This window comes from Diadema antillarum, unplaced genomic scaffold, assembly GCF_040938485.1.
Source record: "Diadema antillarum isolate AM-2024a unplaced genomic scaffold, OU_Dant_1.0 seq00000853_RagTag, whole genome shotgun sequence".
NCBI lineage: Eukaryota > Metazoa > Echinodermata > Echinoidea > Diadematoida > Diadematidae > Diadema > Diadema antillarum.
In genome coordinates this window covers 93069-106214 of record NW_027271724.1, presented here as the reverse complement: position 1 = coordinate 106214, position 13146 = coordinate 93069, and the positions used below count along the sequence as shown (strand labels likewise).

Here is a 13146-nt window from a genome sequence, read left to right as displayed (position 1 = left end):
CGAAGAATTCTTTGAGAGTAATTCTCATTTAACTTGATTTGACCTAGAAGCCAAGATTTCGTTTTTTGTCGAGCCCACAGGAGGTGAGGGGAGACTAAGGGATCGCCTGCGGCGTCTGTCCGTCCGTCCGTCGTCCGTCCGTCCATCATCCGTCCGTCCGTCGTCTGTCCGTAACGCTACAAAAACTTCAATAACTCTTTACTCTGGGCTTCAATTGCAATCAAACTTCGAGGGAAGAGGGGTCATACAAAGTTTCACATTTTACTATATATGAAGGTCACCTCAAGGTCAAAGCTCACAGGCAGGGGTCAATGAACTTTAGGGCCCAATGTTAAGTTTTTATGGCACGTTTCTATTATGGGTCATAACTTTTGATCCATAACTCCATTTGTGACCAAACTTGGATGGTAGATGTCCCTTGGGGATTGGATAGTCACCACAAGGTCAAAGGTCACAGGCAGGGGTCAACGAACTTTTAGAGCCCAATGTTAAGTTTTTATGGCGCGTTTCTACCGGGTCATAACTTTGGATCCATAGGTCCGTTTGTTACCAAACTTGGATGGTAGATGTCCCTTGGGGAGTGGATGGTCACCACAAGGTCAAAGGTCACAGGCAGGGGTCAACGAACTTTTAGAGCCCAATGTTAAGTTTTTATGGCGCGTTTCTATTATGGGTCATAACTTTTGATCCATAACTCCATTTGTGACTAAACTTGGATGGTAGATGTCCCTTGGGGAGTGGATGGTCACAAGGTCAATGGTCACAAGCAGGGGTCAACAAACTTTTAGAGCCCAATGTTAATTTTTTATGGCGTGTTCCTATTATGGGTCATAACTTTTGATCCATAACTCCATCTGTGACCAAACTTGGATGGTAGATGTCCCTTGGGGAGTGGATGATCACAACATGGTCAAAGGTCACAAGCAGGGGTCAACGAACTTTTAGAGCCCAATGTTAAGTTTTTATGGCGCGTTTCTATTATGGGCCATAACTTTTGATCCATAACTCCATTTGTGACTAAACTTGGATGGTAGATGTCCCTTGGGGAGTGGATGGTCACCACAAGGTCAATCGTCACAAGCATGGGTCAATAAACTTTTAGAGCCCAATGTTAAGTTTTTATGGCACGTTTCTATTATGGGTCATAACTTTTGATCCATAGGTCTGTTTGTTACCAAACTTGGATGGTAGATGTCCCTTGGGGAGTGGATGGTCACCACAAGGTCAAAGGTCACAGGCAGGGGTCAACAAACTTTAAGGGCTCAATGTTAAGTTTTTATGGCACGTTTCTTTTTTGCCATAAATGTTTACCCTTTTATATCTCTTTTTATCTGTTATATCTCTTTTTTCTAATCTGTTATATCCCATTCGCGTACAATTTCTTGTACGCGAATGGGCGAGACACATTATGGCACTTGCCTTGTTTTTTTTTTAAAGTATAGATTCTTGAATACAAAAGGGTTAGATGATAACAACAGATAAGACAGAAATTCAATGTGTTAGAGAAAAGATACAAACCATACCAGTTAAAGCATGCATCATGGTACACTTGTAGGTCTTTTAGTTATCACCTTCAGTGAATTCTCTAAAACCCATCCTCATTTGACTTTGATTTGATATAGAAGCCAAGATTTATTTTTTTTTTTGAAAAGTAGAGATTCTTGCGTACAAAAAGGTTTGATGATTACAACAGATTAGTTGGAAATTGAATGTTAGAAATAAATAGAGCATGTTACATGTAAAGTATTAAAAGTATTCTGTTTCATACACTATCATTACACAAGAATATTTTAGCAAGGAATGCATATTCACTCTTCTTTCAAGCCAAATGTGTCTCAAAAATTGGTACTAACATATTAATGGCTTCATGCACAGTTATCAGAGGGTATGATCACTGGTCAGAGTAGAAGGCAAGCTACGCCACCTGATATCAAGCTGAAAATGTACGCAGTGTTCTACTTGCAAGCAAACAAACAAACTGATGCAAACTGTGATCCTTTAGCTTTTACTCTTTCTTGACACATAATATTCCGTATGAGATTGGATGATGCGAGACACTCTTCGATGGGGATGATTGACAAGTACTAAAGATATTGTGGTGTTTGTATCGTCTAGAGATGTTTTGCGATTTGCATGATGTAGAAATGTTGCTCACATACAATTGTCCCTCCATCCATTCCAGGACCTTGATCACGTCGAGGCAGTGTGGCAGCTGACCAAGGAATGGGAGGAGCTGTGGAACAACTGGAAGGTGGGGAAGTTTGCCTCCCTGGTTACCACGGAGATGGAGATGACCGCCGGCCAGCTCTTCAAGAAGCTGAACAAACTGAGCAGAGAGCTGAAGGTGAAACGCTGGGCTTGCCTTGTACCAATCATTTCTCTTATGCACACTCAAATGTTAAGATCATGTAATCTGTTGATGTGGTGATGGGAATTTAAAATTTTTAAAAATTTATAGAATAGATTTGAATATTTACCTAATTCTCTGCAATGACTGAGAAGGAATCTCTCTCCTACCATTCCGTAGAGACTGCACATGAATTAATGAATGTGCCCGTCCCACATGTATTACAGATAATGCAAATACAGAAAGCTGAGGATAGCTCGTTTACAGAGTGTGACTGACCAGCATGTGCTTTAATGACATGACATCAACTATTGTGATGTCACAGAACAACTGAGAATATTCTTGCCTAAGTATTTCAATCCCCTTGTTTTTATGGTTACTTCTCAGGATCGTAACTGGGAGATTGTGGAATTCTCCAAGAACCGCGTCGACCAGTTCCGTCGCACCATGCCGCTCGTCACCGATCTCCACAACCACGCGATGCGAGAGCGTCACTGGCAACAGCTACAAGGTACGGAGATCAAGTAGGATATGTATGTGCATTTTGAACTCATTGCCTGCAAGTTTGGCAGTGAGACACACAAACATTTAAAGCACTTCCTGGCCTATGTTCTCTCAGAATTTCCTGTAAATTCTCAATGTACCTGTATGTTTCTGTAAGCTGGTATGGGTTAATTGATCAGATTTTAATCGGATTTATAAGATATTGCATAATTGCCTTGATCTGAATATTTTGATGTGCTCGTCACATAAATTACCAAGGTACGCTGCAATGAATCAGTTTATATCTTAGATCCTCTTTAATGATTTACAAGTGGGGAGGGGGGCTACAACCTGTAAGCTACACTGTGCCTAAAAGCCTGCCACATCTTAGACACTCACTTTTACTGTATATCAATGGCTATGGCCCTATGTAGCGTAATTGAAAGGAAAGGAAATAAAAATGATGTAATCAAAATAATACAGCATGTAGCAACCAAGATTGAGTATGTTCTGAAATTGTAGTACTTTGTTTTTGGCTAATATTTCACTTTTATGTTATTAACCCTGCTGAAATTGTGCGATTACTGTCACTGTGGTATTTCACACATTTCTTATGAATTTGTGTGCATTGTAGAGCAATGATAATCAGTTTTGCAGGCATATGATAACTGTGTTTTCACTTCAATTGCCCAGACGAGCTCCAGAAGCCGTTCGACCACACCTCTGAGGATTTCACTCTGGAGCGCATCATCGAGCTGGGCTTCGACGCCCACGCCGAGAAGGTGGCCGAGATCTCGGGGGCGGCCAGTAAGGAGCTGGCCATTGAGCAGGCCCTGAGCAGCATCAAACAGGTCTGGGAGGACACTGTCCTGGACGTCAGCCCTTACAAGGACCGTGGTCACTTCCGACTCAAGTGAGAACCTATATAAGACGGTGACACGACCAATATTAATTTTTCTCTTCCAATAGCAGTTATCAAAAATCAGGGTATTATTTGATCAGTTCCATTCCTGAGTAGCTGTAAGTAGTTAATAATTGCAGCAGTTACCAAATTGAACATTATTCTTCCTTTCTATTACATATCAGTGTGTAATTGTCGAGCAGACTTGAGTAATTTCCCTCTAGGTCATGACCCCTTATGTTTGTATTTTCACTGATTGTTGTTGCTGAACACCATTGCATTGGGTAATTTCGCAAGCAGTTTATTGTTTTTTGTTATTTTTTTGACTGTTGAAAATAAACTGAATCTGAAGTTGAAGGGAGGAGGCAATTAAACTAAACCCATTAGTAAAAGGCAGCAATGTACTGTAAATCCAGAAAATTGTTGTATGCATTTTAATTTTTTTTTTTTTTTTTTTGCAGGGCAACCGATGAGGTGTTCCAAGTCCTGGAGGACAACCAGGTGACACTGTCCACCATGAAGGCATCCCGCTTCGTCAAGGCCTTCGAGAAGGACGTGGACTACTGGGAGAGGACGCTGTCACACATCCTGGAGGTCATTGAGATGACGCTGACCGTCCAACGCCAGTGGATGTACCTTGAGGTAAGGAAACCAAACCCATGTCTCGCGGCATCCATACTCTCTCTGATACATTACCTGGCTCTGTGCCAACACTCCCAGCTTACACTCTGCTTGCTCCTGATCTCTTCCCGAATGTTACGATTAAGAGGAAGTTTCTCTACTTTGTAAGCTTTCTCCCACTTTGTGTAAAACTTTTATACAATCTGCAGACGGCAATGTGCAAAGTATCAGAACAGCTTGTGTCAAATTTTTAAAAAGAATAAGATTACCTTCCCCCTCCATGACAGAGAGGCACTTGGATGCTCTTTGATAATTCTATGGCACATCATCCTCCCTCTCAGTAAAGAAAGATTTTCAGTTTAGCCTTTCAAGGTAAGGTTATGACTACTGATACAATGTTGTTACGTTCTCGATAGTAGTGGAGTTGTGGAGTTATTGCCTTATACGTGGTACTACAATGAGCATTTTTCTGTAACAGACACCTTTGCTCTCTTTGGAGCTACTGTATTTTTTCCTTATCTTTTTACTTAGTGCCAAAGGTAAATGGCATGTTGAGCTGATTTCTGAATGAAAGCAGGCAAGGGCCACTTCCTTGACAGTTTAATTAGCTTAATAAAACTTCGGGGAAGCATATGTTGCAAGCAGTATGTCGGCACATAACTTACCTGGGCTATTTAGCGAGCTTGAATTCTGGGGGGGCCATTATGGCCCCCCCTTCAGATCTCGGCCGTTGATCTCGCGATCGCCGCAAAATTTTGCATGAACATAAAGCCAGATGTAATCTACAAGAGTGTTAAGTTCAATTTTCCAAAAATTTGCATTTTCTATTTTAAATTAATTAATTATGCAAATATATGCAAAGAACCTCATTTTCGTCTGTAATTGGCTTATAAAAGCTTATGGAATGCTGATTTTTGGTGCAAATATTCCTAATGACATTCCTAACATTTGTATGTACGTAAAAAAAAAAAATTCAGTATCAAAATTAATTTCCTTTGTTTTTTATTTTATCAATTTTTTATTTATTTCTTTGTTTTTTCGAACTTTTATTTTTGTTGTTTTTTCAGCAGAATTTGTCATACACATTTTTTGAAGCATAATTATACTAAAATAAATTGATTTCAGCCATTAAAATTAAAAATATGAATGTTTATATGAATTAATTGAAAAAACAATTTATATTGACTTTGTACACAAAATCACATTTTTGAGCAATTTTGGGGTTGACAAAGATTTTTTGAAGGGGTGGGCTTTGGAACGGTATGCCCGGGCACGACAAATTTGGTCTCAAAAGTTGCGGGAGACTTGAAAGTAAAAAATCAGCGAGCGGCGCGGTCAAAAAAATTTCCACGCCGGAATGGTTGCGGAATTCGTGCATGAAGGTAAGTTAGGGTTAAAGTGCACCCAGTATGACAAACACCCCATGATCTGTTTTGTCGCAACAGAACATCTTCCTTGGTGAAGACATCCGCAAACAGCTCCCTCGCGAGTCTGCCGAGTTTGACAATGTCAACGCCAACTGGAAGATCATCATGGTCAGACTGCACAAGGACAACAACGCCCTCAGGGGCACGCATCATGAAGGTGTGTGAGCACTTTTCTTCTCTTGCTCTTAGTTAAACTCGTACACTGTAGATACGCTTCACTGCAAGTGTGTGACAGATATGGGTCTGCTTAGTGAAAACGACGCAAGTTGTATTTGATGTGTGGTTGATGTGTGGTTGATCAGAATAGAAATGACTAAGCCTCAAGGAGTGATCCTCTTGGACTGATAACAGAATTGCATTTATGCTGTTGATTGCTTTTTATGAGAGGATCATTTGTTTGTTTGTTTTTTTTGGGGGGAGGGGGGAGGTGGGGGGCATTTGTGCAGCTTTTGTTTGTGTTCTTTTTTATCTTGTAATCAACCAGTATTTTGTAGTAGAGCGGAGATTCCAAATTTAAAATCTATCATTTGTGCGCACAGGATTGTTTATTTCCAGGCAGAATTAATGTTTATTGAAACTGCTAAACAAATTGCCCTACATTGATAATAAATAAGCACCAATTCATCTGTGTTTCAGTATTAGTCATGATTAAAAAAAATCATGGGCTGTATTATACTTGGGCTGAATTTTAATCAATGATCTCCTGATCACCAGACAGGTGTTGTATCCACTGGACCGTCGAGCTTTTGCCCGACAGCCAGTGCTGGTTCTAATCCTTAATAAATTAATGTTTGTCCTGAATTACTGCTCCTTCTTGTGTGCCAGGTTTACTTGAGACCCTGAATGACATGAACAACAAGCTGGAAGAGATTCAGAAGTCTCTCGACATGTACCTGGAGACCAAGAGACAGATCTTCCCCAGATTCTACTTCCTGTCCAACGACGATCTCCTGGAGATCCTCGGGCAGTCCAAGAACCCCGAGGCGGTTAGTGACACCGTCAAATTTTGTGAATCTCTTCTCCTTGTGACACTATTTTTTTTTTTTTTTTGCCTCTGGCTTTCAATATTCTCCATAAATTTCTGCACCTATTTCCTCAGGACCACCACCTCTATGCCATTCAAATTGTTGCCATTCAGGGGCATGTTGCATAAATTTTGTAACTTGAGAAAACTTGGCTTATTTTTAACAAAGTTTTTTTTTTTTTCTTATGTGAAAGTCAATGGCAGAATCATGCTAACCTGAGTTTTCAGTTCTTACCAGAGTTTTCCCTCAGGTAGAAAGTCTGATGCAACAGGCCCCAGGTCTTCAATCCTTGATTGTGTACATCTCATTATTTCCTTTTCCTGTCCATCTTTTATATCTCCATTGTATCTAACATTTCATCGAGCTGACCAAGAGCTCATAGTCTGAGCAGAAGAACTACATTATCTTTCTGTCACCTAGTTGGACTAGTTGTGTCAATTTTATCACACATCAGCATATAATTTCAGCAGACATTATAGGCAAATCGTTCCATGATGTAATGAATCATTCACCGTATGTGACTTGCTCTATCCAATGAATGTAACAATCTCTCTTTGCTTTGCCCCCCTTACAGGTTCAACCTCACCTGAAGAAGTGCTTTGACAACATCAAGACCCTACGTATGCACAAGATGGGAATCACCCAGAAGTTTGAGGCACAGGGTATGAACTCTGCCGACGGGGAGTATGTGGAATTCGGTCATCCCGTCCTACTTGAGGGACCTGTAGAGGTAAAACTTTCTGTCTGGAAAATTGTGTGTATGTCTCTCATTTTTGTCTCTAGAAGGATGTTATCTTTTTCTCAATCTCTCATCTTGCATGTCTGCATAATGAGGTATTCAAAATATTTATCAACATTGCATTGAAATTTATGTGTTGTCAAGTAATGAAAGAGGTACGTGTTTGATGCAAAAACAAATGAAAGCAAATAAAACAACCTATAGTTCCCTCAAGACTTGACTATCTCTAGCAAAGTTATCTATGTGAATGTACTGTGTAAAATGAGCTCAACTTATTTTGTTTCCCCTTCAGAATGCCTTGACAAGCAAAATTACACTATGGTGTACACAAGTAATCTAGATCTAGTTCATCTATGTGTTTAATTGTTTTTTTGATTGATAATTGTTAATAGTGGCCCGATTTATTCTTCTTCTGTTTAATAAGTATGAGTTAGTTTCCAGTCATTGTGTCGTTCATTCATCATCTTTCCATTTTCTCCCATCCATTCATTTTGATACTGTGCTGTAATCATATTGGGTTTGATTCAAGATAAGACATGATAGTTTTGTCTTACATTTGTTCATTTGGAGTCATTGTTGCAATTGCTGGATATCTGATCATATGTTTTTTTGGTTTGCTGTTGTCCAGGCGTGGCTGTGTGACATCGAGAGGACCATGAGGTGGACACTGAAGGACATCCTGAAGCAGTGCAAGATAGCCCTCAAGAAGAGTCTGAGCAAGAGGGACAAATGGGCCAAGGAGTGGCCGGGACAGGTGAGTGGACACTGAGACTGCAGCACAGTTTAACCAGACAAGGACAAGGTTTTATTTTCTTTCAGGTGTAGAGAGTACGCTGTGTTTCTAGCTCCAAATACTACATGGCCCTGATGTACGTATGAGACAGAAATAGGATGATATGAGCAGACCTGGGTGTAATTTTCTGTGGAGGATTTTTTTTTTTCAATGCAGTGTAAAATTAGAACTGTGAATAGTTTTATCCTTCGATTTCAGCTGCCTGAAAGATGCTACCAAGTCTTTTGTTTTTTGTTTTTCTCAAAAGGAAATCATTCACGTGAGCTAGCGTGCTGGAGAATCTCTGAAAGGTTACTCCTTTCCTCCTCTTTTCTTCCTTTCCTTTATTTACTTCTTTGTTTCTTCTACTTTTTCCTGTTTTTTTGTCCCTCCTTCTACCCACACCTGCTTCCGATCTGCCTTCTCTTCTTATCAAGAAAGCACAAAAATGTAATTTTTGGCTGTATACTGACCAGCTTGTGTCTGCCGTTCCTTTTCCACTCTTCAGATGCTGATAACGTCCAGTCAGATGCAATGGACGGCCGACGTGACCAAGGCTCTGGCCACGACCAAGGAGAGGGGAGACAAGAAGGCCCTGAAGAGTCTCAAGAAGAAACAGGTGTGTAACATGAAGAGGATTGAGACAGGCACTGTATATGCTAAATATTTCACGAGGTTTTTCTTATCACAAATTTCGCAAGTTGAATGCTATTCGTGAATTTGAAAGCATACGAATATATCAACTCTCATCCTGACATGAATATGACATGCACACATCATACGTTTCTCCGTTCAGTACTGCACTCCATAATGGTGAATTTAACAACTTGCAAAATTGTCAGGAAGTCCCAATTCACAAAAAATTAGACTCACTACATAAAAGCATTTACAATACAATGCCCAGCCTGATATGACACATCATGGCAATATTCCAAGGAATACTTTGAATGATGAGTTTTATCAGTTTGTACCAGTATTGTGTGACCGCCATGTGACTTACCTTTCGATAATCTGAAACTTTCATTGTTGGTTTACTGGTAGACTGTAAAAAGTGACCTGGCAGTGATATTTTATTGAGTTATATGAGAAAGGGATAAATGAGAAAGGGATAATTCAATATATGACACTAAAAATTGCCTTATTTGAGGCATGTTTTTACATTAATTTGCATGTTTCAAAAAAGTGTGTAGCTGTGTGTCATCTGCTCTGTTTGCAATTCAGTCAGAATACCTTAGAGAGAAATCTGCCTTTTCTGTGGTTGACAAAGGTCACCCTGGTTTCATCACTAACTGATGCATAATCTTACATCACACGCAGGTTTCCATGCTGAACAAGTTCTCCGAGATGATCCGTGGCAGCATCCCCAAGATGCTGCGAGCTAAGGTGGTCGCCCTGGTGACCATCGAGGTCCACGCCCGTGACGTGATTGAGAAGCTGATCAAGGCGGGAGTCAATGACGTGACGGCCTTCGAGTGGCTGATGCAGCTGCGAGTCTACTGGGACAAAGAGATCGACGACTGCGTGGTGAGGCAGACCAACACCCAGTTCCAGTACGGCTACGAGTACCTCGGCAACTCAGGACGTCTTGTCATCACCCCACTCACTGACAGGTGAGGACCGCATCCGAACCCTTTTTGTTGTTGTCGTAGCTCTAACAGTGTAGCCCTTCCATATCTGGGCTTTTCCAGGTGAAAGTGTTACCATAGTGTTAAGGTGGGTTTTATTACACTTTTGAAGTTGAATGATGCAGTCATAAAGTTGGATCCTTAAATACTTGATGCAAAGTTCAGATGATTATGTTTGATGTCTCTGCCCTGCAGGGTTATGTACACATAAATCATCCAGAAAGTGCCAAGGTTGTCTCATGAATACCTGTGTTGAATTCACCATACATGTATGCAAAAGAGCATGTGACACTTAACCTGTTGAGGACAGGCTGATTTTGCTACAACTTGCATTTTCCATAGACACCTGCCTGAGTGTGCTTGGGACTCGTCTTCAACAGGTTAAGATTATATCAACTAAAGGATTGTCAACATTGACATAGATCAACTTGTCAATTGTTGTCAATCTTTAGCTGGACGTAATCTTAAGTGCCACTTAAAGTTGATTGGAGATGGGTTAGCACACAATGAGTATTAAAAGAGTAAATATTTTGAGAAATGTATTTCACCCTCTCCACCAGGTGTTACATGACCCTGACCACTGCCCTCCACCTCCATCGAGGGGGCAGTCCCAAGGGGCCAGCCGGAACGGGCAAGACTGAGACCACCAAGGATCTGGGCAAGGCCCTGGGGAACTATGTCATCGTGGTCAACTGTTCCGAGGGTCTGGACTACAAGTCGATGGGGAGGATGTTCTCTGGGTTGGCTCAGGTGAGGGGAGTGAAAAAACGACAGGGGATTGTGTCCTGTGCCAAAGTAATATTGAGTACCATGAGTGGTCAATCCCAATCATATGATTTTCATTGGTTTGTATTGATTTGTATTGCTTGTATTGCACTTCTTGCATATTGAGCTGGATGGTAGGATTTGGTAGATACAAAATTTTAGATTCTGCTGAGCCTTTTGATGATGATACTTACGTAATTAATCTAGCAGTAGTTTGGGGCTGTAGAAAAATACAAACAAAGTTTCAGGGAAAGGCAAAGATTTATGAAATTTACCCACAGTTTTTGGCAAAATGTGTAGTGACTTTATATGTAGGAGCACTATTTAGACACCTGTCACAACTGAATAGTCCTATATAACTTTTATTTTCTTATTCGGAAGACAACTCACACCTTGATGCTATGATTATTGATGTGTTATTATGTCTGTGAGGGTTTTCGAGGACCCTGTATATTTGTACCCTGTCATTACTCTGTTGGTGTATGATGTCCCATAATTTCAAAGAATGTCATGTTGGTGTGTTCGCATTCTCATCCAGACGGGAGCCTGGGGTTGCTTCGACGAGTTCAACCGCATCAACATTGAGGTGTTGTCCGTGGTGGCGCAGCAGATCCTCTCCATCCTGTCGGCCCTGGCTGCTGGTTCCTCCCGCTTTGTCTTTGAGGGGCGAGAGATCAACCTCGTCTGGTCCTGTGGAATCTTCATCACCATGAATCCAGGTAATGACATGCACACAGCCAGAATCTCTACTCTATATTCTCTTCCCCCAACCACTTATGAAATGTGCCATCTTAATTCTTCCCAGAGTTAGCTTTAAGAGCTTCATTTCTCTTTTAGTTGATACATTATTTGATTATCAAGTGAATGGAAGGTTTTGGCTCAAATTCAGTTTATAATCTATAAGCTTGTAATATCGATTAAATACAGACATATATAAACACACACTCACACATGAGCACACAAACACACACACTCATATACACGTATGCTTCTCAGAAATGCAGAATCATTCATTGTAAGGACGACCTTAAGACTTGTTCATTATATACGACCTTCAAGGCAGTCAAGTATCAAGTACCTTGAGTTTGAGGCAAAATATTTTCATAATACCATCCATCTCTGCTGTGCCATGGATTTGTCCTGTGTGTCTGTTTCAAGTGTCTGTCTGTCTGTCTCATCTGTTGCCTCATGTGGATACCTGATTTGATTTATCTTCTCCCTAAACAGGATATGCTGGCCGTACTGAGCTCCCTGACAACCTCAAGTCCATGTTTAGGCCGATCTCCATGGTGGTGCCTGACTCGGCCTACATCGCTGAAATCATCCTCTTTGGTGAAGGCTTTGGAAACACGAGGGTATGTGCTTACTTGGCTCGGTTGATTTCTAAGACATGATGGATGCTGTGGTACATTTATTTTATTCAGTGCAGTATTATCATTACAACAGATATTGTATTCTTGAAATAAGGATGCATTCGAAACTGATTCAGGTACTACAACATGGATAATCTTTTGAACATATTTGTCATTGAGCCTATTGATTGTGACGATGTGAAAGACAGAATTTGTGATTGACCCTCACGGAAGCTTCATGAGTCTTAGCCTTTGGTTTTTCTTTTCAGATGATATGTTCTCTTATGTAGGGAGGCTTTATGAGCGATTGAATTATGTTCATGATCTGAGACAAAAACGAGAAACTATCAAATATCCAATACTAAAGGCAGCTGAAGAAAATGCCATCTTCACTGGAAATTTCTAGTTGAATGTGCATTGTTTGCACCTAAGAGCTCATGCCTTGAAACCCATGCAGACCTCCCAACCATTCTGAATTTGGAGGAGAGAATCTGAATTTTGACCATTCCCAGCACATGTTTCAATAGGAGTTTCCTTTTTTCTTGATGATTTTAGTACACATTCCTATGGGAACTGCTCTTTCTTTCCTGCTTTTGAGCCAAATCATCCCTGTTTTTCAGTCAGAGAGGTTTGGAGGTTTGCCCTTGTGAGAGAACGCAGTTTTTAAATAATAATGACATACTGTAAGCAATTTTCCACCATTTTTTTCTGGTACATACAGCTAGATGTGCTTCGGGACTGATTCTTAATCATTTCATTGTTTGTATTCTGCAAGAGTTGTAAGTAAGTTTGCTGTTTCTCAACATGCAGGAGAAAACATCGCAGTAGATATTTTTAAAAAAAAAATACATGCATGTGATACGGTGACAATAGCGTGGTTTTACCTGAAGCCTGTGTCCTCCCTCCTTGCCGTCAGGTTCTAGCCAAGAAGGTGCACACACTCTACTCACTGGCCGTCCAGCAGCTGTCGAAGCAAGACCACTATGACTTCGGTCTGCGAGCCCTGACCTCTGTTCTCCGCTACGCCGGGAGGAAGAAGAGGGGATTTCCCAACGTGCCAGATGAAGAGGTCAGTGTTGTCATCTTAGG

The 13146-nt window shown here is 40.8% G+C and overlaps 1 protein-coding gene across 1 annotated transcript in view; it reads left to right on the top strand.

Moving 5' to 3' along the window:
• Positions 1–13146, top strand: part of LOC139740398 (dynein axonemal heavy chain 2-like) — an 80909-nt gene that overhangs the window by 20824 nt on the left and 46939 nt on the right. Inside the window, exons 25-38 of the mRNA XM_071650991.1 lie at positions 2183–2344; positions 2735–2858; positions 3524–3743; positions 4193–4373; positions 5798–5936; positions 6605–6765; positions 7379–7534; positions 8172–8297; positions 8824–8934; positions 9633–9925; positions 10501–10690; positions 11244–11424; positions 11933–12060; positions 12974–13126. Coding sequence (XP_071507092.1) covers positions 2183–2344; positions 2735–2858; positions 3524–3743; positions 4193–4373; positions 5798–5936; positions 6605–6765; positions 7379–7534; positions 8172–8297; positions 8824–8934; positions 9633–9925; positions 10501–10690; positions 11244–11424; positions 11933–12060; positions 12974–13126 — 2325 coding nt within the window. The remainder of the gene's footprint in view (positions 1–2182; positions 2345–2734; positions 2859–3523; positions 3744–4192; positions 4374–5797; positions 5937–6604; positions 6766–7378; positions 7535–8171; positions 8298–8823; positions 8935–9632; positions 9926–10500; positions 10691–11243; positions 11425–11932; positions 12061–12973; positions 13127–13146) is intronic.